Source organism: Myotis davidii, unplaced genomic scaffold, assembly GCF_000327345.1.
Source record: "Myotis davidii unplaced genomic scaffold, ASM32734v1 scaffold243, whole genome shotgun sequence".
In the NCBI taxonomy this organism is placed as follows: domain Eukaryota; kingdom Metazoa; phylum Chordata; class Mammalia; order Chiroptera; family Vespertilionidae; genus Myotis; species Myotis davidii.
The window spans coordinates 536,426-563,187 of record NW_006295183.1 but is presented as its reverse complement, the minus strand read 5'-3'; the positions used below and the strand labels follow the sequence as shown (position 1 = coordinate 563,187).

Here is a 26,762-nt window from a genome sequence, read left to right as displayed (position 1 = left end):
ACTGAGGCAAGCAAGCCTCATGTTAGTTTCAAGCTGCCTGGCTGCCGGCCGCCATCTTGGCTGGCAGTTAATTTGCATATCTCGCTGATTAGCCAATGGGAAGGGTAGTGGTCGTACGCCAATTACCATGTTTCTCTTTTATTAGTGTAGACTAGAGGCCCAGTGCACGAAATTTGTTCAAAGGCTCAGCCCTCACAGCCCCTCACAGCCTCAGCCAGCCCTTACAGCCCTTCGCAGCCTCTCGCAGCCTCAGCTGGCCCTTGCAGCCCTGGCTTCATCTGGAAGGTTATATGGACGGTTGTCCGGAAGGATGCCCAGATGGTCGTTCTGCTGTTTGGTCTAATTAGCATATTAGCTCTTTATTATATACTAGAGGCCCAGTGCACAAAAATTTGTGCACTTGAGGGAAGTCTCCCTGCGCATGAATCCGTGCACCAGTAGCTCGCTCCCACCTTCCAGTAGCTCTCCGCCCGCCTCCCCGCCCTCCTGTATTTCCCTCCGCCCCCTCCCATAACTTGCTGCCCTGCCCGCTCCTGTAGCTCTCCACCGCCTGCTTGTAGCTTGCTGCCCCACCCTTCTGATGATCCGTGATTTGGTCATTACACGGATCATCAGATCCGTTGGTCGTTAGGTATCACAGCATAACAACCATTTGCATATTACATCTTTAGTATATAGGATATGTATGTATGTATGTATGTATGTGTGTGTGTATGTATACACACACGCATAGATAGATAGATCAATAGATAGCTAGATACCCTTCTCCACCCACTCCATCCCCCACAGTCACCACACTGTTGTCTGTCTTCACTTTCTTAATAGTACCTTTTGATGCACAAATGTTTTTAATTTTTATGAAGTCCATTTTATCTAGTTTTTCTTCTGTTGCTCATACTTCTAGTATCAAATCTAAGAAACCCATGGCCAAATCTGAGATCATGAACGTACATACCTATGCTAGTATTTTCTTCTAAGAGTTTCATGATTTTAGCTCTTATATATAGCTCATTGGTCTATTTTGGGATAATTTTTATATAAGGTATGAGATGGACAGGTTCAACTTCATTCTTTTGTATGTTGTTATTCAGTTGTCCCAGCATTGTTTGTTGAAGGGACTGTTCTTTCCCCATTGAATTGTCTTAGCACCCTTGTAAAACATAGTTGGCCATAGATGTTTTGAGTTTATTTCTGGACTCTCAGTTCTGTTCTATTAGTCTATATATATCAGTCATTATATGCCAACACAACACTGTTTTGATTACTATAGCTTTGTAGGAAGTTTTGAATTGTGAAGTGTGAGTTCTTTGTTGTTGTTGTTTTCAATATTATTTTAGCTGTATCAGGCCCCTTTCAGTTCCATATAAATTTGTGGATTGGTCTTTCCATTTCTGCAGAAAAACCCATAGAAATTAATAGGGATTGCATTGACTCTGCTTTGTGGAATATTGCAGTGTTAACAATATTAAGACTTCCAATCCATGAACAAGAGAAATCTTATCATTTATTTAGTCTTTAATTTCTTTCAGCAATATTTTGTGGTTTTTAGTATACAAGCTTTTTACTTCCTTGGTTAAATTTATTCCTAAGTATTGTATTCTTGTGGAGGCTATTGTAAATAGAATTGTTTTCTTAATTTCCTTTTTGGATTGTTCATTGTTGATGTGTAAAAGCACAATTGAATTTTATGTTTTATCTTCTACCCTGCAACTTTCCTGAATTTATTTATCAGCTTTGGTTGTGTTTTATGGATTACATGAGACTTTCTATATATAGAGTCATGTATCTGCAAATAGAAATAGTTTTACTTCTTTCTTCCTTAACAATTTGGATGTCTTTTATTTCTTTTTACTGCCTAATTGTTCTTGCTAGGACTTTCTAGTACAATGTTGAATAGCATTGGTGAAAGCTCCCATCTTCTTGTTCTTTATCTTACGGCAGTGGTCGGCAAACTGCGGCTCGCGAGCCACATGCGACTCTTTGGCCCCTTGAGTGTGGCTCTTTGACAAAATATCACGTGCGGGCGCGCATGTACCACTAGTGTGATTGAAACTTCGTGGCCCATGCGCAGAAGTTGGTATTTTGTGGAAGAGCCACACTCAAGGGACCAAAGAGCCGCATGTGGCTCGCGAGCCGCAGTTTGCCTACCACTCCTGGGGAAAGCTTTCAGTTTTTCACCATTAGGTATGATGTTAGCTGTGGGTTTTTCATAAATGCCATTGATAATTTTAAGGAAGTTCCTTTCTATTCCTAGCATACTGAGGTTTTTTTTTTGTTTTTTGTTAAATCACGAAAGAGTTTTGAGTTTTGTCAGATATTTTTTCTGTGTTAATTCATATGATCATGTGTTTTCCCCCTTCTTTCTAGTAATGTGGTAATTTTTATATATTGAATCACCCTTTCATTCCTGGGATAAATTCTATTTGGCCCTTTTAATGTGCTATTGGCCCTTTTAATGTGCTGTGAAGTTAGAACTGTGTCACTACAATTTGTTTGTATTCCAGGTAGTAGTGAGAAGCAGTATCTCCCACAGTTACTCAACTCTATACTTGTGTGAAAGTAACCGGAGACCATACATAAACAAATTAACATGGCGATGTTCCAATAAAACTTTATTTGCGGACATCAGAATTTGAATTTCATATCATTTTGTGTTATGGAACAGTATTAATCTTTTTTCAACTATTTGAAACCATCCTTATTGTGTAAGAATAACAGGTAATAAGTGAGGTTTGGCCTGTGAGCTGTATTTTGCCAACCCCTGGTTTATTGTGTAAAATCATACATAGGCAACCTTTGTTGTCCAGATTTACTTGCATGCTTGCATGGGGCCCCCTGGTGGCTAAAGGAACACAGAACAAATAAATCTTGAGATGGTCAGATTTCTGAAGCACCATGAATTTGAGAAGTCTAGAGTTGGGAATCCGGGCCTACGAGAGTGATGGCGAACCTTTTGAGCTCGGCGCGTCAGCATTTTGAAAAACTCTAACTTAACTCTGGTGCTGTGTCACATATAGAAATTTTTGATATTTGCAACCATAGTAAAACAAAGATGTATATTTTTGATACTTATTTTATATATTTAAATGCCATTTAACAAAGAAAAATCAACCAAAAAAATTAATTTGCGTGTCACCTCTGACACGCGTGTCATAGGTTCGCCATCACTGCTTTAAGACATCATTCTGATTCAGAATATGTTTGCTTCATCTAAAGTTTATTTGGCGGAAAGGTATGGATTTCAGCATCAATCAGACACTGAAATGACATTGGTACGATAACTATGTTTTAATGAAACTATAGTCTTTCAAGAACGACTTCCTTTCCCCCTTCTTTTTTTGCTCAAAGGGTTGAAGTTTAATAAATTAATAATTTTTGCTACTTTATCAAGTAACATTCTTAAATAAAACTTGATTTTTATGTTTTAACTGCAAGTGTGTGGTGGCAAAGAATTCAGTGACTGCTAAGAATTCAGAGTTGGGTGTTGTCCTCCTTTGAACTAAGGTGACACCATTTTTTAAAAATTGTGATAAAATATACAAACGTAAAATTGACCATCTTAACTGGTTTTTTTGTTTGTTTGTTTGTTTGTTTTTGTTATACTCACCAGAGGACATTTTCTCCATTATTTAGAGAGAGTGGAAGGGCGAGAGAGAGTCAGAGAGAGAGAAACATTGATGTGAGACATATGGATTGGTTGCCTCCCACATGCACCCCAACTGGGGCTGGGAATTGAACCTGCAGCCCAGGTACATGCTCTTGATTGAGAATTGAACCCGAGACCCTTCAGTCTGCAGGCTGACACTCTAACCATTTAGAAACACGGGCCAGGGGTCTCTCAAAATATATAGCTGGTACCCTGATACCTCCCTCCCAAGCAGATTATAGCAGAATATGGAGGAAAGAGAGGGGAGATCATCTATAATAATCTATAATAATAAAAGTATAATATGCTAATTAGACTGGACAGCCTAACAACCTTCTGACAACCTTCTGGATGAAGCCGGAGCTGCAAGGGCCAAGCCCCTTGCACGAATTTCATGCATCGGGCCTCTAGTTTTCTTATAATAGTTCAGGCCCCAAACCTGACTTCTCCTTTGCTCACATCCAATTCATTAGCGAGTTGTCAGCTCTACCTTAATAATAATAAAAAAACACCTCAGTTCTTACTGCTTTTCTGTTTTTACAAGCTATCACCACCCAGGTTCTATGCTCTGTTATTTTGTATGTGGATTATTGCAATAGTCTTTTAAATGTATATCAGATTATATATCAGATCATGATATTCCTTTGCTTAGAACCCTACAGTGGGTTCTGATATAAACCATTCATTCTACTGATTTATGAGGCCTTACTTGACTAGCTAGTGCCCCCTCCCCAACCCTCATTCCCATCTCTTATCATTCTAACCCAGGGATGGGCAAACTTTTTGACTCGAGGGCCACAATGGGTTCTTAAACTGGACCGGAGGGCTGGAACAAAAGCATGGATGGAGTGTTTGTGTGAACTAATATAAATTCAAAGTAAACATCATTACATAAAAGGGTACGGTCTTTTTTTTTTTTAGTTTTATTCATTTCAAACGGGCCAGATCTGGCCTGCAGGCCAGTTTGCCCACGGCTGTTCTAACCCCTCAATTCTATTCCCGCACACTTTCATTTTTATCTTTGTTTTTTTACTATATTTTTTTCTTGATTTTTAGGGAGAGAAAGGGAGAGGGATAGAGAGATAGAAACATCAATAAGAGAGAAACATCGATCGACTGCTTCCTGCATGCCCCCCTATTGGGGATCGAGCCTGCAACCCAGGCATATGCCTCATGGGGAATCGAACCAGTGACCTCTTTGTTCATGAACAAACTACTGAGCCACACCAGCTGGGCCTCACTGGCTTTCTTGCTTTTTCTCATATACTCCAAAACTACTCCATCCTCTATCTTTAGGCCTTGGCACACACTATTTCCTCTACCTGCAGTGTTCTTCCCCTAGACTTTGTATAGCTCAGTTCCAAATATCCTTTTGCTATCTCCTCAAATATTGGAGAAATAACCTTTCCAGACTTCCATATCTAAAATAACTTTCTCTCTTTCTCTTACTTTATTCACCTTACCCTATTTTATTTTTCCTTAAATTAGAGGTCACCACCTGACATATGTTACTAGGATGTAAGTTGAGGATGGGAACTTTGTTTTGTGTACTCTTATACACAGTCCTGTTTTCAGTGTCTAGAACAGTGGTTCTCAACCTTCCTAATGCCGCAACCTTTTAATACAGTTCCTCATGTTGTGGTGACCCCCAACCATAAAATTATTTTCGTTGCTACTTCATAAGTGTAATTTTGCTACTGTTATGAATCATAATGTAAATATCTAATATGCAGGATGTATTTTCTTTTTTTTAATATATATTTTATTGATTTTTTTATGGAGAGGAAGGGAGAGGGATAGAGAGTTAGAAACACCGATGAGAGAGGAAACATCTATCAGCTGCCTCCTGGACACCTCCCGCTGAGGATGTACCCACAACCAAGGTACATGTCCTTGACCGGAGTCGAACCTGGGACCTTTCAGTCTGCAGGCCAGTGCTCTATCCACTGAGCCAAAACAGTTAGGGCTGCAGGATGTATTTTCATTGTTCGCGACCCACAGGTTGAGAACCGCTGGTCTAGAACATAACAGCTATTAGTGGCTGCTAAAAAAATTACTATTAAGTAAATGATCACATTGCTTCTTGTTTAGGACAAATACAGATATATATGGTTGAAGTGAATAGCACAAAGTTAGCACCCCAAAAAGGGGAATAATGTGGATGTAGAAAGAAACTGATTTCTTGATGACTTTGTTCAACTGATGAAATAACTAATTCTGGAGCTGTCCTACCTTTGGACCTTTTGTTATATTGGATAATAAGTAACCTCTCCCACCCACCCCCCACCCCCCTTTTCAGCTACTTTGAATTGGGTTTTCTGGTTCTTTGAAGCCTAGAAACACCACAGTTCATATAGAGCTATTTTACTACTAAATTTAAAAATGACCTCTTGGGTGGAGAAACTGAAGTAAGACTGATGATACTCATGTCCCTCCAATGTTACAAATTAAAACAAATCTTTTAAAACAGATGTCTTTACATAGTAGGAGTGCATATATCTTGGTTGCGGGCACATCCCCAGTAGGGGGTGTGCAGGAGGCAGCTGATCGATGTTTCTCTTATTGATATTTCTAACTCTCTATCCCTCTCCCTTCCTCTCTGTAAAAAAATCAATTAAAAAAATATAAAATTCAATTTAATATTTTAGAGTTAAAAAAATAAAATATAGTGTACCCATCTTAAATGTTAAAAAGGGAAAGACAGGATAATTGTCATGTATTGAGTTCGTACTGTTAGTCATTGTGTTAGGTTGCTTGTCTTAAAAATAGTTCTGTGTGTTTCCAGTGATGCTCTACTTACCTCCTGTCAGTTTAATAGAAAAAAACAGCCTCAGAAATCTGAGGTTTGAGCAGGTTAAGTTTCACACAGCTATGGATTGGCATAGCCAGGATTTAAATCTAGGGGGTTTTGTTGTTTTAATAACATGTAAAAACTCTTTACTGAATATGTTCACTAACAACACCTTAAACATTCCAAAATCTAGGACTTATGGAAATAGTTAAATAGTAGGATGCTGGCTAATCATAGCAACACCAGAAGTCTAAAAATGGGGGTACTAATGTAATGAAACAATGTGATCTTGAGTATTTTTGAGAAGAGGTTGTGCTTCTCTCTGTTGTATCTATGAACATTTTATCTTTGGTTTCCCAATGATGATCTCTTTGGAAAAAGTGAAGATATTCAACCAGTACCTTATACTAGGGCTTAGTACTTCAGCCTCTGTGAAAATGGATCATAATTACTTTTTCCTAAAAGTGATGTTGCAAAACATCCTTATTACTACAAACACTCTCAGTAGCTAATTTGTCAGGAGCTGTTTAGTGTTAAATAATCCAGCAAGGGGTGCATTTAAAAAGTTCAGTCCTTATTAGGATTGCTTTAACAATCAATCATAAGTTAAGGCTCCAATGAATTATTTTCTAGTTGAGATAAATGACCCAGTGGCATCACAGGACTTTCATAATCTGGTCTGTTATGACCAAAGGTGTGAATCTTGATGGGTGACTGTGGAAGAAAAAGCTGTTACTGTTAATCATAAAAATTTCCTTAACAAAAAGAAAAGTTATGAATTTTACTGCAAGGAAACTAAGGCCTTGGAAAGACAAAGTGGTTTGGTTAAGAATTCACAGTTAATGGTACAGGTAGACTAGAGTCTTGGTCTCCTAAGTTGCATCTATTGTCCTTTTCATGAATAAACTTAATGTGTATATTTACAACTAAAAACCTTTCAAAGACTCAGTTTTATTCTTTACTCTTTTAGCCTACAGACTCCAGATGAGGCTGAATTTATATGATTATATCATTCTATAATTCTATGAATATTTTTTAAAATTACGGATATGATTATTTCTTTTGTAAAGCATTTATTGTTTGCAGATAATGTTTTCTGATTCTCATTTTATAAAATATGGGAATAGAAAAACATTATATACATATCTATGGAAATAACCAGATACATTTGGTTAAACATACCACTCTTGATTTTTAGAGAAAAAGGAAGGGAGAAAGAGAAACGTCTATGTGAAAGTGCAACATCTGTTGGCTGCCTCCCACACACCCCTACACGGGACTGAGGCCAAAACCCAGGCATATGCCCTGACCAGGAATCCAACCAGTGACCTTTTGGTCCATGAGATTACACTCAACCAACTGAGCTACATCGGCTAGGTCCACACACTACTCTTAATGGAGCTAATGTGCCCCTATTCCCCCCTTTTCCTCTCAAGATTATTATTATTTACTTTTCATCTAGTAATTTATACATCTAAATACAGCCCATTAGGTGGTCCCAAACCATTTGAGTGCCCAAGTATTCAAATCACATCCATCTCTCCTAACTGTCATCAAGAAGTAGATGCTCATGAAGATGACCTACACATAAATGACCCAGAAAAGGAATATTTGGAAAGACCTTCTAGAGATCATCTCTATCTTCCTCTTGAGCCATCTTACCGAGAGTCTTCCCTTAGTCCTAGTCCTGCCAGCAGCATCTCTTCTAGAAGCTGGTTCTCAGATGCATCTTCTTGTGAATCTCTTTCACATATTTATGATGATGTGGATTCAGAATTGAATGAAGCTGCTGCCCGATTTACTCTTGGATCCCCTCTGACTTCTCCTGGTGGCTCTCCAGGGGGCTGCCCTGGAGAAGAATCCTGGCATCAGCAATATGGACTTGGACACTCACTGTCACCCAGGCAATCTCCTTGCCACTCGCCTAGATCTAGTATCACTGATGAGAATTGGCTGAGCCCCAGGCCAGCCTCAGGACCCTCATCAAGGCCTACTTCCCCCTGTGGGAAACGGCGACACTCTAGTGCTGAGGTTTGTTATGCTGGGTCCCTTTCACCCCATCACTCACCTGTTCCTTCTCCTGGTCACTCCCCCAGGGGAAGTGTAACAGAAGATACTTGGCTCAATGCTTCTGTCCAGGGTGGATCAGGCCTTGGTCCTGCACTTCTTCCGCCATTTCAGTACTACGTAGAGACTGATATCCCTCTAAAAACAAGGAAGACTTCTGAAGATCAAGCTACTGTACTACCAGGAAACTTAGAGCTCTGTTCAGATGACCAAGGGAATTTATCACCATCCCGGGAGACTTCAATAGATGATGGCCTTGGATCTCAGTATCCTTTAAAGAAAGATTCATCTGGTGACCACTTTCTTTCAGTTCCTTCACCCTTTACCTGGAGCAAACCCAAGCCTGGCCACACCCCTATATTTCGGTGAGTTGATGAAATGGTTGCCTGTCATTCATACTTATGGATTATTGGCGGCATGTAAACTACATTATCTATATGGAATTGTTTGACCATTTTCCCCCCTCTTTTATGTTTTTCTGTTTCTTCCAGACAAATAACGAAGTCTGCATTTATTTTCTTCTGAGTCTTAAAAGTATCTTTAGATAGGCTAAAGTTATATAATTAAAGCATGTAGATATGCCCTAACTGGTTTGGCTCAGGGGATAGAGCATCGGCTTGCGGTTTGATTCCAGTCAAGGGCATATACCTCTGGTGCGGGCACATACCCAATAGGGAGTGTGCAGGAGGCAAATAATCGATGTTTCTCTCTCATTGATGTTTCTAACTCTCTATCCCTCTCCCTTCCTCTCGGTGAAAAATCAATAAAATATATTTTTTAAAAAGTGTGTAGATAATGAATTGTAGATAACAAATTACACTTAAGAATCTCTAGGAGGGATTTTCTTTTTTAATTTATTGATTTTTATAGAGAGAGAGGAATAGGGGAGAGAGGGAGAGACAGAAACAGAGAGAGAGACAGAGACAGAGACACTGGTTGTTGTTTCACTTATTTATGCATTTATTGGTGGTTTCTTGTATGTGCCCTGAACAAGGATCAAATCTGTAACCTTGGCCATGTTGGGACAACGCTTTAACCAACTGAGCTACCACGCCAGGGCTAGAAGGAATTTTCTTATCTAAAAAAGGTTTTTGTAAAAGATAGATTATAGTATGAATTAAGTTACTACTAAGATTAATTGGGAATAAGCTTTTTGTATTTTTAAGAGTTCAATATACAAATGAAATTTGCCTTTTCATATTTGTGGCAAGTGGTTGTTTTTTTTTCCTAATTTTTATCTTTTAACTTCATAAGTTTGATTTTTTCCACTGTGTAGAGGAATTTTAAAATTTTAGGTATTCAAATTTATGGCTTTTGAGTTTTGTGTTATATTTGAAAGTCTTACTCCACTCTAAAATAATTTAAAGATAGATAAAAATCTAATTTTCACATGTTTCTAATAAAGTTTTTTTTAAAAAATATATTTTATTGATTTTTTTACAGAGAGGAAGAGAGAGAGATAGAGAGTTAGAAACATCGATGATGAGAGAAACATCGATCAGCTGCCTCCTGCACATCTCCCACTGGGGATGTGCCCGCAACCCAAGTACATGCCCTTGACCGGAATCGAACCTGGGACCCTTCAGTCCGCAGGCCGATGCTCTATCCACTGAGCCAAACCGGTTTCGGCTCTAATAAAGTTTTTATATGTATAAGATATGCGTGTAACATAATATATATTTATATTGTAAATATTTATAGTGTTTGTACTATATATTGTATTTGTAAATTTTATTTTATTTATTTATTTTTTTAATATATTTTATTGATTTTTTACAGAGAGGAAGGGAGAGGGATAGAGAGTTAGAAACATCGATGAGAGAGAAACATCGATCAGGTGCCTCCTGCACATCTCCTACTGGGGACGTGCCCGCACCCCAGGTACATGCCCTTGACCGGAATCGAACCTGGGACCTTTCAGTCCGCAGGCTGACGCTCTATCCACTGAGCCAAACCGGTTTCGGCTATTTGTAAATTTTATATGTATATATTTATATAGACTCGAGCCCAGCTAAGGACTAAAGAATAGTATAATGACTGTATTTTCCAAATGGCTTATCAGTCATAACAATACCATTTATAGAATCTTTCTAGTATATAATTGATTAGAAAAGACAACTTTACCATGTATTAAATCACCACATAGAGTTGGGTTTGTTTACTTTTTTCAGAAAGCTTTTTCATTGGTATGAATGTTTATTTATGTATCCAGATCTTTAGAAAAATATAATGTAAAATTATAGTTCTGAAGATACCTTTGAGCTCATCACTCTGCTTCTGAAAATCTTAATCTTATTAAGGATTTGTTTAAGTCTGCAGAAACTAGCTGAGAGTAATAAAAATTAATACTGTTGAGTTACACAGTACCCTGTAAAGCTAGACTGAGGACAGCCAAGAATCAATGAAATAATTTAGAAATTTACAGTGAGATTAATAGCATTTTAGAAGGTAGAAGAGATCTTAAAAGTCCCATACCAATCATTGAGAAGATACTACTTTTAAAAAATATATAAGAGAGAATGGGAGAAGGGGAGAGAGATAGAAACATCGATGATGAGAGAGAATCATTGATTGGCTGCCTCTTGCAACCCCAAACTGGGAATCGAGCCTGCAGCCCCGACATGTGCCCTGACTTGGAATTGAACCATGACCTCCTGGTTCATAGGTCACGCCAGCCAGGCAAGAAGATATTACTTTAATACAAAACATTCTAGCTTTGGGTTCATTAATATTTGACCTATAGCTATATAAGTTGTTTCTTTTCCGATTCTGTATTTTCAGTGTTAGTATATCTAAATGAATCTATAGCCCTTTAAGCTGTTGAAATTATCTTACTGATCATTTGAGATGCTGCAGTGATAGGCCTTATATTTTTAAAGCCAGGTATGTACTAAAATTAAAATTTTACCTCAAACTGCAGTACATTGCTAACTATAATCAATATTTTAGAGAGACAGGGTAAAGAGCAATAGGAAGGAAATGGGGGGAGCCACATGTACAGTAGACTGACTTTTATAGCCTGACACCAGGGAGGAGGACATATATCCTGAGACACAGAGGCCTCTGGATCCTTGGAGAGATACTGATACATATACAGAGATGTGCATCTTTCTTTAAGAAATCAAATTATTATTATTTTGATTGTTTTTGTACTTATGCAACACAGTTGAGAAACAGTTATAGTTTTACAAATGTTAGAATTTGTCCTTAAAAAAAAATACAGGAAACTAAAGATGATAAAATCAATTTTATTTTTCAGGCTAAGAAATGATCATTAAATTCATTATTTCTTAAACACCCACCATATAGGATGGTGTAACTTATTAAGTGAAGCTTTACTTTGGAATAGTTTGTTTTTAAGACCACAGGAAGAAGTGTTGGTGCTGACAATAAGTGATTTGAATCACTGCTTGGCAATAATAGCATGGTGAAATGTGTCTTTCTGTGTTTTGTTTATAGCACATCTTCATTACCTCCACTAGACTGGCCTTTACCTACTCATTTTGGACAATGTGAACTGAAAATAGAAGTGCAACCTAAAACTCATCATCGAGCCCATTATGAAACTGAAGGTAGCCGAGGAGCAGTAAAAGCATCTACTGGCGGACACCCTGTTGTGAAGGTATGCAAATACCATACATCTGTTAATGATGGAGTCTATTCAGTTAGGTACTACTGAGCCTGGAGAGAGAAAATTCAAAACCAAAGAGCTTCTGTTGAGGTTTTATGTCCTTGTTGATATGGCAGCACTTCCACATTGAGGTTTTTTTGGTGTGTTTTATTTTTGCTGGGCTAAAAGATATTCCTCCTGGATCGACTCTGCACCTGGGGAAACTCTAGGGAAGAATTACTTTTAAAGAAATATTATTTATTACAGCAATTTACAAAATCAAATGAAAAAAAATCACCAGCGTCTACTACTAGTTATTTTTGTGTATTTTCCCCATTCCTTCTCCATATCTGTTTATGTAGTTTCATTAACTAATTTTATTTATTTATCTTAGTTGTTGAGAGTATTACAGATGTCCCCCATTTCCCCCCCCTTTACCTTCCTCCACCTGGCTCCTTTCCCACCCCAGGCCGTCACTGCACTATTGTCTGTGTCCGTGAACTATGCAAGCGATGATATTTTATACGATATTGTTATGTGTGCATTTTCAGTTTAACGCAATTTATAGTATGGAAATTTAATTTTGTATTTTTCGTATCCCTATAATGTGTTCTAATATATTGGAACCCCTTCCCCCTAAGTAATTTAGTAGAACTGATAATAGAACTACTCTTATTGAAGCTGTTCTAGTCTGTCCTATAGTGTCCTTTGGGCTTTAACCCTCCAGATTTAGTTAAATTAAGCAGGCACAGACCTTTGCTATGGAAACGATACAGAAACATAACAAACAACTTGGCTTACTTTCTTTTATGAAGCAGAGGGTGGCCTGAAGAGAAGTATACTGATACTAGATGAATGTTTTTAAAGAGTAGTGTTAATATTAACAAGAATTTGTTTACCGCCTGTAACATAATGCTCCTCTGAAAATGGGATGGGATGATAATCTAAGTTATTTCATGTTCTTTTAAAATTCCCAAGATGCAAAGGAGAAGCCCCATTTTTCTTATGCAATAGTATGTACACTTGGCGCAGATGTTGGCCAAAATATATGTTATGAAATATATTCCCTTTGAAATTTTATATGCATGATTACCTTCCCCTATTACTGGTTCATTTTACTATCGAATTATAAAGGACAAGTGGCTTATGTCTTTACCAAGCAGGCATTAATGTGAGTCATCTAATATGACTAGGATACTTCCGTATATAGTACTTACTGGTATGTTATGTGATATTTGGGTAACTTAATAGATAGCAATAAAATTTTTTATTTGTGTTCTTTATTTTAGATGTAACTACTTCATTTTGAACACCTACTTTAGTGGCTATAATTCTTATTTAAATAGATCTATTGGCTAACCTAATGAGTTATTTTGCTCCAGCTAGTTGTACTCTTATTCCAAAATTCATTCATTCAATCAACAATGATTGAATGCCTGTAATGTGGTAGGTACAATATACTAGGCTCTGGAGATGACAGGATGGATGCTGTCCCTTTAACAGTACTTAGAGGCAAGTGGTAAAATTATTGGTATTTCTTTTTCTACTAAACAGTTGGTTCCATAGAATAATTTGTCCAATTTAGGATTAAATAAGAAAGAGCAAGAAAAAGCAGGTATAGCAGAAAGGAGTGGATAATCATGTGTTAACTATCAGTTTGGGGTAGTTTCCTGATCTTTCTTAACTTCAGATGCTTCATCTGTAAATTGGAAAAAATGACATATACGCCACAGGAGTTTTAGGGTTAAATGAATAATTTAGTTAAAACAGTATATCACTACTTTCTACCTTCACCTTTTCACCTCTATAGAATTGTGGATAAATTTCCTTCTGCTTTGTCACTTATACTTCTGCCTCCATACAAACCAAAAGAGAAAAATGGATTAAGTTAACTTGTGTGAATATGCACACATATCCCCTCACTCTTGCCATTTCATCTTTAGTTATTGACTTATTTATACTTTATTTTGTATTGTTTCTTTCTGGAATATTTTCCACTTAATTAAAACTTTAATGTTTTTGTTAACTTACACCAAAATATATATAAAGAAATTACAACAGAAAATATTGATAGATTTCTTGACCATATAAACATAGAAAACTGTAACTTCCAGTTAACTATAGCAGGTTGAACACATGTTTTTATTAGGAAGGGGGTCAACCTTCCTAATGCCATGGCCCTTTAATACAGTTCCTCATGTTGTGGTGACCCCCAACTGTAAAATTATTTTCCTTGCTACTTCATACTGTAATTTTGCTACCGTTATAAATAGTAATGTAAATATCTGATATGCAGGATGTATTTAGGCGACCCCTGTGAAAGGGCCATTTGACCCCCAAAGGGGTCGCGACCCACAGGTTGAGAACCGCTGCACTAGAGGCCTGGTGCACAAAATTCATGCACAAGTAGGGTCCCTAGGCCTGGCCGTGATCAGGGCCTTCCAGCTGCCAGCCGGGCCTTCCTTCCAGCTGCGGCTGGGGCCTTCCTTTGTTCTGTGCCGCCCCCTGCTGGTCAGCATTACATCATAGCGAGCGATCGAGCTCCCATGGGGACACTTTGCGTATTAGCCTTGTAAATCATCGTGGGGCATTTGAATTTAGTTCTAAATGTGGAGAGAAGCCACCTGATAGTTCTGAGCAGGGGCTTGAAAATTTCGGTTAGTGTAAGTTTGTTCTGGCTCCTGGACAGAGAATAGGCTGTAGGGGAGCAAAAGTAAAAACAGGGAGAGCACATATAAGGCTATTGCAATGGTCCAGGCTTTAATTGCTTCTCTATAAATGTTACAGGACTGAAAACCATACCGGGTAAATTATATTATCTGATAATAGGCAAAAGTCTTCATGTCCTTTCCTGGGTAGCAGAGGAGACATCAATAAATTATGATGTTGCTCAGTTACAAACTCCACTATAAAGCCAGGGATGGGCCAGCAGTGAAGGAATAAAGTATTCATCTGAAGGACCACATAATAGAAAAAAAACTCGTTATTCACACTTGAAACTCTGATTGATTCCATACTTAGAATCATGAATGCAGATCAATAGCTAATTGTTTATCACTAACTACATGTTAGACACTGTACTAGGCACTCTATATTTTTATCACATACTTGGATATTTTCTAAACCATAGTACAAAAACAGAAGAGAATTTTCTTTTTCTTTGGTGAAGAGAATTTTTTTTTAAAGGTTATTAGGGAGCTCATAAAATCTCAGGCTTGGAAGCTACATGGCCTGGAACACTGTCCACACACCTACGCAGTATTGCTGTAGTGAAAACATCACTGACACTGTGATTTGACCACAACTTGTACTGACAGTGCTTGGGGCTGGGCACCAGATACTCCACCTAAGTACTGCCTTGAAAAGCTGATACCGCCTCCATTATGCTTACTGAAAAATAGACTTTATGCAAGCCATATTTTATGTTGTTCCCTTTCTGGTTTAATGGATTAAACAGCTACAGAGAAAAATCTTTCTCCTAGAAGCATTTGGGGCCAAAAATAGGAGTGGTGAGAGATCTCTCCAAAGCTTCTAAGACCTCTACCAAGTACAAGGAAGCTGCCATCTCAAAGCAGAGGAATCAGCCTAAAGCTACAATGAAGCCCAGCAAAAGCTTAAGACGGTGATCTGACAAAATAAATAGCATGCCACCCTGTCCAGTGTGTCAGTGGCTAGAGCATTGCCCCATGCACTGAAGGGTCACGGGTTCAATTCCTGGTCAAAGGCATGTACCTGGGTTGCAGGTTTGATCCTGGCCCAGGTCAGGACACATACAGGAAGCAACCAATTGCTGTGTGTCTCTCCCATCAATGTTTCTCCTCTCTCCCTCCCTTCCTTCCACTCTCTGAAAATCAATGGAAAAAATATCCTCAGGTGAGGATTAACAACAACAAAAATTGGAAAATGGAACTTCCTTATGACCCATCGATTCCACTTCTGGGAATATATCCAAAGTCCATAAAACTAATTCGAAAGAATATATGCACCTCTATGTTCATTGCAGCATTATTTACGACTAGGGGCTCAGTGCACGAATTCGTGCACCTTGAAAGGAACTGTGGGTGATGAGGCTGTGGTGGGCACAGGGGCGGGTCTCAGCTCAACCTCCGTGCCCCCAACCAGCCCCTCCCACCACAGCCCCCAGTCCCTTCTCTGCCAGCAGCCCCACTCCCGCTGCTGCTGCTCTCACATGCTGATGGCACTGGCCCCACTTGCACCTGCTGGCAACATGGAGCAATTGGGGCCAGTACCGGCAGTGGGTGCGAGTGGCGGTTGCCAGCCCTGGTCGCCCCTCAGGGCTTCTCCACCTCCCCCTGCTCCTGAGAGGCAATCGGGGCTGTCAGCCACCACTTGCACCTGCTGATGGCACCAAGTGATCAGGGCCAGTACTGGACACTGACTGCGGGTACAAGTGGCGGCTCTGGCACCGGCAGCAGGTGTGATCAGGGCCGGCAGCAGGTGCAAATGCCGGGCGGGACTGCGGTGCACAGGAGCAAAGAATTTTCAGTAACCATCAGAGGCTCGCCCTGATGACAGCGACCAGCGCCCCACCTTGGTCTGGTGCCCCCACTCACCTGCTCCACCATCCCGCCACGGCCGATGCCCACCATGTTCCACGTGCGCCCCCGGTGTTAGCACATGTCATAGCACTGGCCTGCCCTTGGCCCGGAATCAAAATTGCAGGCCGATGCTCTATCCACTGAACAAAACTGGCCAGGGCTGAATTTTTTTAATGTTGAGCCAGTAGAGAGAGAGAGAGAGAGGAAGAGAAAGAGAAAGAGACACACACACACTAGAGACCTAGTGCACAAAATTTGTGCACATGGCAGCTGCACTCACCAGCCATGAGCCTGGCTTCTGGCTGAGCGGTGCTCCCCCTGTGGGAGCACACTGACCACCAGGGGGCAGTTCCTGCGTTGAGCATCTGCCCCCTTGTGGTCAGTGCACATCATAGCGACCAGTCATTCTGCCTTTTGGTCAATTTGCATATTAGCCTTTTATTATATAGGAAGATAGCCAAGATTTGAAAATAACCCAAGTGTCCATCAGTAGACGAGTGGATAAAAAAGCTGTGGTACATTTACATAATGGAATACTACTCAGCTATAAACAAAGAAGGAAATCTTAGCTTTTGTGACAGCATGAATGGACCTGGAGAGCATTATGCTAAGTGAAATAAGCTGTCAGAGAAAGACAAACACCATATAATTTTACTCATCTGAGGAATCTAATGGACAAAATAAACTAACAAATAAAATTTTAAAAAACACACCATGATACCTTTGTAATATATTTCAGAACTTTATAATTCTTAAACTACTTCCAAAATTTTGAAGGTTGTTTACTTACTACTTTTTTATTTAATTTATTTTTTATTTTGAGAAGTACATTTATTTTTTTTATTTTTTTAATATATTTTATTGATTTTTTTACAGAGAGGAAGGGAGAGAGATAGAGAGTCAGAAACATCGATGAGAGAGAAACATGGATCAGCTGCCTCCTGCACATCCCCCACTGGGGATGTGTCCGCAACCCAGGTACATTCCCTTGACCGGAATCGAACCTGGGACCCTTCAGTCCGCAGGCCGACGCTCTAACCACTGAGCGAAACCGGTTTCGGCGAGAAGTACATTTATTAAAGCTGGGGCAATGAAACAAGGAAGGGCTTAGGATAGAAGAAGCAACAGGAGAGAGCCTAGGTGGGGCTGCTTTGGCTCAGTACAGATGTTATAGGAAAGAAATGAGCTAGGTGGAGGTGCTTTGGCAAACTGGAAAGTCAAAGAAAAGAGGGCCTTGGAGACAGGTTCAGGGGATCAGCCTGGGACCTCCTCATTGCTCCCCTGGTTGCAAGTCTCATGGGGACCCTTAGAGTTTAAGAGCGGCTGGCCTGAGAGGGAAGAAAAGTGTGGGCCTGCTCCTGGGAGGGAGATCACACCCACTTACTACTTTTGAAAATGTTGTCTTTTAAAAAAATACTTCATATATCAATAATATATGATACCAAAATTATATACATATATATATATACATATATATGATAAAGATATAAAGATTTACTGGTGTAAGCTTATTGTAAAATGCATGGATAATAAATTGGGTGTTTTTTTCTGTGTTTTTTTCTTCCTGATTAGCTGCTGGGCTATAGTGAAAAGCCGATAAATCTACAGATGTTTATTGGAACAGCAGATGATCGATATTTACGACCTCATGCATTTTACCAGGTGCATCGAATCACTGGGAAGACAGTTGCTACTGCAAACCAAGAGATAATAATTGCCAGCACAAAGGTTCTGGAAATTCCACTTCTTCCTGAAAACAATATGTCAGCCAGGTATTTAGAAGCACACCCAAATGGATAGCATTTTCTTTTCCTCAAACAACTTTTGAAAAAAAACATACCTTTTTTCTTTTTTATAGTACAAAAATGAAATATTTGTTGTTCTAAGTTAACTGAATAACATTATGTAAATAATCATAGTACATTTGCTAAGGTTGGTAGCATATTTCCAGAAAGAAACTTCAATTCAGCAGAAATTTATGAACCCATGGTAGTACCTGCCAAGCAGTATACTAGGTGGTAGAGATAAAAATATTTTTACTTTTTTCAAGTAGGTCATAGACGAATAGGGTAAACAATGAATAAACAATTGTGGTACAATTATGATCGTTATTTCTTTTAAGAAAAATTTTGACTACCTTTAGGTGGCCAGCTTCCGAATGAGTAGGCAATAGAGTTTTGTTCAAGTGTATTACTTAGGATTATATATAGCTGCCTGTTATGAAAACCCAAAATCAGTGGCTAAAACAGGTTTGGTTTTGTTTCCCCTAATAGAAATATACACACAGGTATTTTAGGGCTAGCACAGTGGCTTCGTAAGTCATTGGGTTTCCAAGCTCCTGTTTTTTTTCCCCCCTGCATTTTTAGTATGTTTTTTTTTCTTTTTTTAATATGTTTTCATTGATTTTAGAGAGAGAGGAAAGGAGATGGAGTGAGAGATAAAAACATCAATGATGAGAGAAAAATTGATTGGCTGCCCCCTGCACACCCCCTACTGGGGATTGAGCCAGCAATCCATGCATGTGCCCTGACCAGGAATTGAGACATGACCTCCTGGTTCATAGGTCAGTGTTCAACCACTGAGCCACACCAGCCTGGTTGTTTCTTTTCTTTTTTATCTTATTTGTATTTATGTTGTAAAATGCCATATTCTTTCTAAACAACAGAGTATAAATAAATATATTAAAGAAAACACAAATTCTCACAAAATTAGGAAAGCCTCACACAACTAATAGTGTGTGTGGGGGGGTGGGAAATCAGAAAACTGGGGTCTGAACATATCTGCCTCTTCCTCTTTCTATCTACTAGCACATGTAACAGAGCTGGTGGTCATGATTTCATGTCCCTTTTCCAACAGAGCTGGCATATACTGCCTGCCTGGATCACACTATAAAGGACAAAGTTGCAGAAATACAATTGTTAATAGTAACGAGCAACTAGCCCCCTCACCCTATTTTGCCAGATGCATACCTGAAACTTCTCTGGCCATTTTATGCACTCTGGACTGTTAGATTGGGAAACAAGAATTCTATGGAAACCAAGGCTTCTAGCGACTTTGTATGTGTCCGCGAAAGGGTTGAGTGAAGAGCATCCAGGAAGTTACCAAATCTAAGAAACCTTTTGCAGGTACTTAGATAACAAGGTAGCTAATGCTAAATGAGCTTGTTTTACCCAAAAACTAATTACTATGATAAGCTATAGTAATTGAATGTAATATAGTTTCACATAGTGGGAAGTAAAATTTTGTGAGCGATAGATAAGACCATTCATTGTTCAAAATAATTTATGCATAAGTGAATTATAAGTATATGTCAAATGTCTCTACTGTTCTCTAAACAATAAATGGGAAAATATTGGTAGATATTCCTCTTGTTTTGCCTACTATCCCTCAGGCTTTGTCATTTCAATTCTAATCTCTCTTGGATGTGTAAGACCCTTTATTTAAAACCAGTTCACTAACTGATAAATCATAGATCCACCACCCTATAAGATACTTTAAATATAGCATGTCAGTACTCATTGCCTTACCCTACTCATAACTCCTTCCTGTTTTTAAAACTAGATGAATATGGATGTGGCAGAGTTACATTCTGATGTAAAATATAGTTGTAGTTGTAAACAGATTTTAGTATAGTTATTTTTATTCTGATATATGTAGTTTTTTGTTGGTTGGTTTTTTTTCTCTTGTCTGGCATTTCTTGGCCAGAGTTTTAAGATTGTCCTTTCTGATTCTCTATTTCCACATTTTCTATTAGAAGCTTAGCTTTCTACTAAAATACTTTCCTTCAAAACTTAATAAAATGTATACTCTCTGGTGTTTCCCCCTAAAGACTCATTTTGGCATGTTAACATTAATAATCACTACTTGATACAATTTGATCGATACTGCTTTGAACTAAAGTGCAGTTGTTTGATATTAATTAAATATTTTTTTCAAAAGTATATTTTCTTTTTTAGAAATTTTTTTTTCTGAAGATGAAAATATTCATCCTTTTTGAGATTCTTTCTTGTGTTTTACTGGTTCTTATCTTGATAACCTAGTTCTGTAATATACATTGTCCTTCAAAGCAACCTCTGTAGCCTTTTGGCAGTGCACACTAGAATTGGAACTTTTGGTAGATACAATAAGAGGATTAATAACAGTAAATGCCATAAGAGAGAGTGAACGTGAACTAGAATGTTGACCATTAGTTATCCGTTTGCTAAATTTTTCCAATATGTGAGTAACAAAGATATGTTGTAGGTACTGTTACATAGTTCCTACCATAGTTACGTGTTAAGCACACCATACTTAGTAATAAATTTTGGCCCTAACCGGTTTGGCTCAGTGGATAGAGCATTGACCTGCGGACTCAAGGCTCCCAGGTTCGAATCTGGTCAAGGGATATACCTTGGTTGTGGGCACATACCCAGTATGGAGTGTGCAGGAGGCAGCTGATCGATGTTTCTCTCTCATTGATGTTTCTGGCTCTCTATCCCTCTCCATTCCTCTCTCTAAAAAATCAACAAAATATATTTTTAAAAAATAATAGATAAATTTTGAAGGTAATGAATGTTAGATCTTAAATGCCAAAACTAATTTTGTGTATGCATTCTTTATAAATATGTAATATAGTTTAGAAATGACAGACACTTAAAATTTAGAAACTTTAGAAATATGTAATATAGTTAGAAATGCAAGAATCTTAGCCTGATGGATTGTCTTATTAATAAGCATCTATATATATAAAAGGCTAATATGCTAAGTGTCTGACTGTCCAACCGCTTGCTATGACACACACTGACCACCAGGGGGCAGACGCTCAACGCAGGAGCTGCTGTGACATACACTGGCCATTTACAGAGAAACAGCACCATGGCCCTGGCGCCCACTAGGCAACACTCGGCTTCCCCCAAGTGGGGCACAGGCCCCTGCCCGCCAAATTGCAGCTGACGCTACCGAGACCCCATGGCGCAAAATGCAGTCCACAGCCCAGCCCAGCCCAGAAACTATCGCTGTGGACACTGGGTAATTACATCATTTAGCAATGCCCAGCTTTCTCTCCCTAGTGACGACTAGCCTCTTTGGAGTTTCTTCAACCTAGGAGCACAACTTGCTTTATAGGCCAGGTAGAAACATTTTACACTTTAACCAAATGTCTGTGGTGCGTTTTCCTGTGCCTCATCTCATTTGATCCTCACAGAAATCCTGGAGTAGGTACAAAGGAGACTCGGTGGAATCCTATTTTCTTTTCATTAGCCGGAAAATGGAGATTTAGAAAGCTTAGAAACTTGACCCAACTGAAAAGAAGAAAGAAATGGTGGACCTTGAAAATGACTTCAGGTTTTCTCACTGTGCAGAATATAATCAAACACTGCTGCAGTTAAATATTTTACCCTTTGTTCTCCTTGCCCGATCTACAATAATCTGCTTTGTGTTGATATTTACTGCTGTGTTGCTGACAATTACCTGAAAGAGAAGTTGGGGTGCTTCACTGGGCTGGAAAAAGTTCACCTACATCAGAAAGCAGGTCTAATTAGGCAAGTTTATTCTACATATATAAAAGGCTAAGTTGACTTGCGCATGTGTGATACATAGAAAGCTCTTGCTGGCGCCAGTCTCACATGTGTGTTTCGATCTGGCATTGTCGATTGTGAATTTGGTTGACATTTCTATTATAAAGGACGAATAGTGATATTAAAATATTTCTTCTAATTAATTTCCTTTCAGTGTGCACAAATCTCTGCACCATGCCTCTGGTATTACTATAAAAATCTATGCTGTTAATGAGATTTGTTGTCTGACAAGTGAATCTTTTCTGGTATAATTACATATATAGGAGTAAAAAATCTTTTTATTTCTGTTTCACTTACCTAGTTCTATAAAACAAACCACCCCCCAAATTTAATGGCTTTAAGTAATAACTTTATTTATTTATTTATTTTTGTGATCCTCACTAGAGGATATTTTTTCCATTGCTTTTCAGAGAGAGTTGAAGTGGGTGCGGGGAGGGAGATATATCTACTGGTTGCCTCCCATATGCGCCCTGACTGGGGGCGGGAATTGAACCTGCATAGGCCAACACTCTAACCATTCTCAACCTTCTGGCCCTTTAAATATGGTTCCTTGTGTTGTGACCCAACCATAAGATTATTTTCGTTGCTACTTCATAACTGTAATGTTGCTACTGTTATGAATCATAATGTAAATATCTGATATGCAGGATAGTCTTAGGCGATCCCTGTGAAAGGGTCGTTTGACTGCCAAAGGGGTTGCGACCCACAGGTTGAGAACCACTGCTCTAACTACTAAGCACACCAGCCAGGGCGTAATAACTATTTTTTTCATCATTCTTTGGGTTGTCTACACTCAGCCAGTTCATTCATACGGTGTTGGCTAGGATCACTCATGCACCTGAATCCAGCTGGTAACTCAGCTGGGTTTGGAACATCCAAGATGACTGGAATAAAGATTATCTCGGCCATTCTGTCCTGCTTCATGGACTTCATCATGGTGGCTTAGGGCTCCAAGAGGAAGTCATGAGATTTCTTAAGTGCTAGGCTTATAACTTACTCGGCATCACTTGGCCACATTCTGTAAGGCCAGCTCTCAAGGACAGGAGATATAGGAACTCTAGGAGGAGGGCATGCAAGTTTACAGGAATGGGAAGCAATTATTGACAGCCATATTTACAGACAATCTATTACACTTACTATTACATTTTGTCATGCAAAAACATTTTTTAAAAATTTCCATTTATCTCTCCTTTACCCTCTTCTACCACTTTTCCCTCTGGTAATCATCATACTATTGTCTGTGTCTATGAGGGTGTTTTGTTTTGTTTTTTGCTTAATCCCTTTACCTTTTTCAAACATTTTTTATTTTAGGTAGTGATAGTTATTCCCTGCCAAATTAATAATGGCTATTTAGTTGAGTTGTTTAGAATCACTAATTATCAGTCAGCAAGTAAAATTTTTCTATTTTTTCTCCCTAGTATTGACTGTGCAGGTATTTTGAAACTCCGCAACTCAGATATAGAACTTCGAAAAGGAGAAACTGATATTGGCAGAAAGAATACTAGAGTACGACTTGTGTTTCGTGTACACATCCCACAGCCCAATGGAAAAGTCCTTTCTCTGCAGACAGCTTCTATACCTGTTGAGTGCTGTAAGTGAGCTTTGTGATGATGTTTTAAAATTTTGTTTACAATAGGTCATTTTCTGTTTTGCTTATAATGTGATGTTTGGATAAAAAGTGTAAACTGAGGCACAGAGTCTGGATAGCTGATGTGATCTTCTTATGAAAATAAGCTACACGGTTAGGGGAGGAGTAATGATCTTGAAGTTAGAAAATGATTTCTTGTTATAATTTGACCCTAGGTAGCTGTGTGACCATAGATAAATTCTCTTGACTACAATTTCCTGTTTAAAAAAATTTTTTTTTATTGATTGATTTTTAGAGAAAGAGGAAGGGAGTAGGAGAGGGAGATCGATTTGTAGTTCTACTTATTTATGCAGTCATTGGTTGATTCTCTTATATGCCCTGACTGGGGATCAAACCCACAACCTTGGAGTATCTGGACGCTGCTCTAATCAGCTGACCTACCCAACCAGGTCTTGACCACGGTTTTCTTATCTATAAATGAGGCAGTTGGGCTTGATGACACCTGAGGACAAATCATGAAGCTATGATTCTGATATTAAGTATTACTTGGCCATCTTTGTTTAATTAAAATGTCAGCCTTTATGTTGGAAGATGCCTCTCTGAGAGAGCTGACACCTCAGCTAAATAAGAACTCACAGGATTTTGTTTCTTGTGGGTATTTTTTTTTACCATAAATTTAATTACAATATCAAATTGAGAAAGTAAATGCTTTTCCCCCTGATTTATAAAGACAAGATATGAAATAAGGCCCTAGAACATGATATCTACTCAAGATGCTTGTCTCTGAGAGCTGACACCTCAGCTAAATAAGAACTCACAGGATTTTGTTTCTTGTGGGTATTTTTTTTTACCATAAATTTAATTACAATATCAAATTGAGAAAGTAAATGCTTTTCCCCCTGATTTATAAAGACAAGATATGAAATAAGGCCCTAGAACATGATATCTACTCAAGCCCCAAAGAACTGGGGACCTCTGGCAGGTTAGCTAGTAGCACTGAAATATTGAGACTGCTGTATAGACCTTTCTGGCATAGTCTTAGAAGTGTTTTAATTTCATGTCTTACTTTTGTGTAAGAGGAAACAGGCACAAGTATCTCAAGTACTCATCCAAGGTTATTTGTTTATAGGTGACAGAGCTGTGCCTAGAGCACAAGTTTTCTTAATACTCTTTCAGTTATACCATTTTATTTCTGTTAACCACATCTTAATTTGGGATTACAGCTACTTAATTACCTTTTTGTACCTCCATTTGCTGAATTGGAGTAATACTTTATCATTTCCCTGTTGACTGTGGGAATCACTGAATAAATCCATGGTAATAGAAATCACTGTAAAAGTAATTCTTGTATTAATTTTTAATAGATAATACAAGTACATGGTATAACATTCAGAAAGAATAAAAGAATATAGAGTGAAAAGCAAATTTCTAAGTCAACTAGTTCTTCATAAAAGCAACTATCATTGCCAGCTTTTTTATCATCCTGCCAGAGTATTCTGTACCCATATAAGCACATATATTTAGTAAAACAATTTAAATAAGTTCATAGGGTAGTTTGAGTTTTCGAGATGCAAGTTCCTCTGAAATTTTCTATTTTTATTCTAGTTTATTAAATTAATATATGATTATTGTTGAGAATATAGAAAATGTAGAATAATACAAAGAGTAGTGTTAAAATCTTTTGTAATATCACTTGCCCAAGATAGTCGCTATTGACTATTTTTGGGGTTTTCTCTTTTTGTTTATACCTTGTACATATATACAATATTTTTATTTACTTATTTATTTAAATATACTTTTATTGATTTCAGAGAGGAAGGGAGAGGGAGAGAGTCAGAAATATCAATGATGAGAATCACTGATCGGCTGCCTCCTGTACACCTCACACTGGGGATAGAGCCAGCAACCCAGGCATGTGCCCCTGAACAGAATCAAACCCAGGACCCTCATTCCGCAGGACAGGACTATATACAATATCTTTAGTTGGGCTTACCTGATACAGTTTTATAACTTGTTTTGATATTTTGACTTATAATGGGCATTTTCTCATATTGCTAAATATTGTTCAAAAATACAATTTTTAACACATGTAGAATTTTTTATTATGACGATAAAAATTTTTGTTACTTTTGATACCATTGTAATTTAACCTAGTTATGAATAACTAGAAAGGAGCAAAAGGAAGGCCAAATATATCATTTATGCAGTTTTGCTAGGAAGTTGCGTGTTAACACTCCCCATGATGCCGCCAGTCTGTTCCCTGCAGATAATTGGAGGAGGAACTGGACAGGGGAAGAATAGAGGCCTGCCCAATAAAATCTGGGTGAAATAAGAAAGGTACTTGCCTATCAGTCACACCTGGGAACTGGTCATTGGCCACTGCAAGCAAGGGAAGATTTAAGATATTTAACTCGCCCTGACCTGTTTGGCTCAGTGGATAGAGCGTCGGCCTGCGGACTCAAGGGTCCCAGGTTCGATTCCGGTCAAGGGCATGTACCTTGGTTGAGGGCACATCCCCAGTGGGGAGTGTGCAGGAGGCAGCTGATCAATGTTCCTCTCTCATTGATGTTTCTAACTCTCTATCCCTCTCCCTTCCTCTCTGTAAAAAATCAATAAAATATATATTTTTTTAAAAAGATATTTAACTCCCTAAACAAAGGAGTTTGAGCTCTTGCTCTTGTGTTTTTGGGACTCCTGGGAACGTTGTTACTGGGGCCATGCACTCTTGGCTCCCCTGAATTTGCCCTCAAAGCTCACGGCCATGTGAACCCCACACAGTGGTTTGCAACTAGCCTGGCGCTGTGCCCGACCCAATTCCAACATGGAAAGGAAAGTTTGGACACAGGCTTTGCTTTTAGCTCTACCAAATCCCCAACTGCACATCATCTAGGACTGGATTGAGGGAAATGGGACTTTGTGGGGGTTTTTGTATTTGTTTTTTCTCTC

The 26,762-nt window shown here is 38.6% G+C and overlaps 1 protein-coding gene across 1 annotated transcript in view; it reads left to right on the top strand.

Moving 5' to 3' along the window:
- NFATC3 (nuclear factor of activated T-cells, cytoplasmic, calcineurin-dependent 3) overlaps positions 1 to 26,762 on the top strand; it is a 67,547-nt gene that overhangs the window by 28,845 nt on the left and 11,940 nt on the right. The window contains exons 2-5 of the mRNA XM_015567813.1: positions 7,900 to 8,869; positions 11,964 to 12,126; positions 18,246 to 18,445; positions 23,647 to 23,819. Of these exons, the coding sequence (XP_015423299.1) occupies positions 7,900 to 8,869; positions 11,964 to 12,126; positions 18,246 to 18,445; positions 23,647 to 23,819 (1,506 nt within the window). The remainder of the gene's footprint in view (positions 1 to 7,899; positions 8,870 to 11,963; positions 12,127 to 18,245; positions 18,446 to 23,646; positions 23,820 to 26,762) is intronic.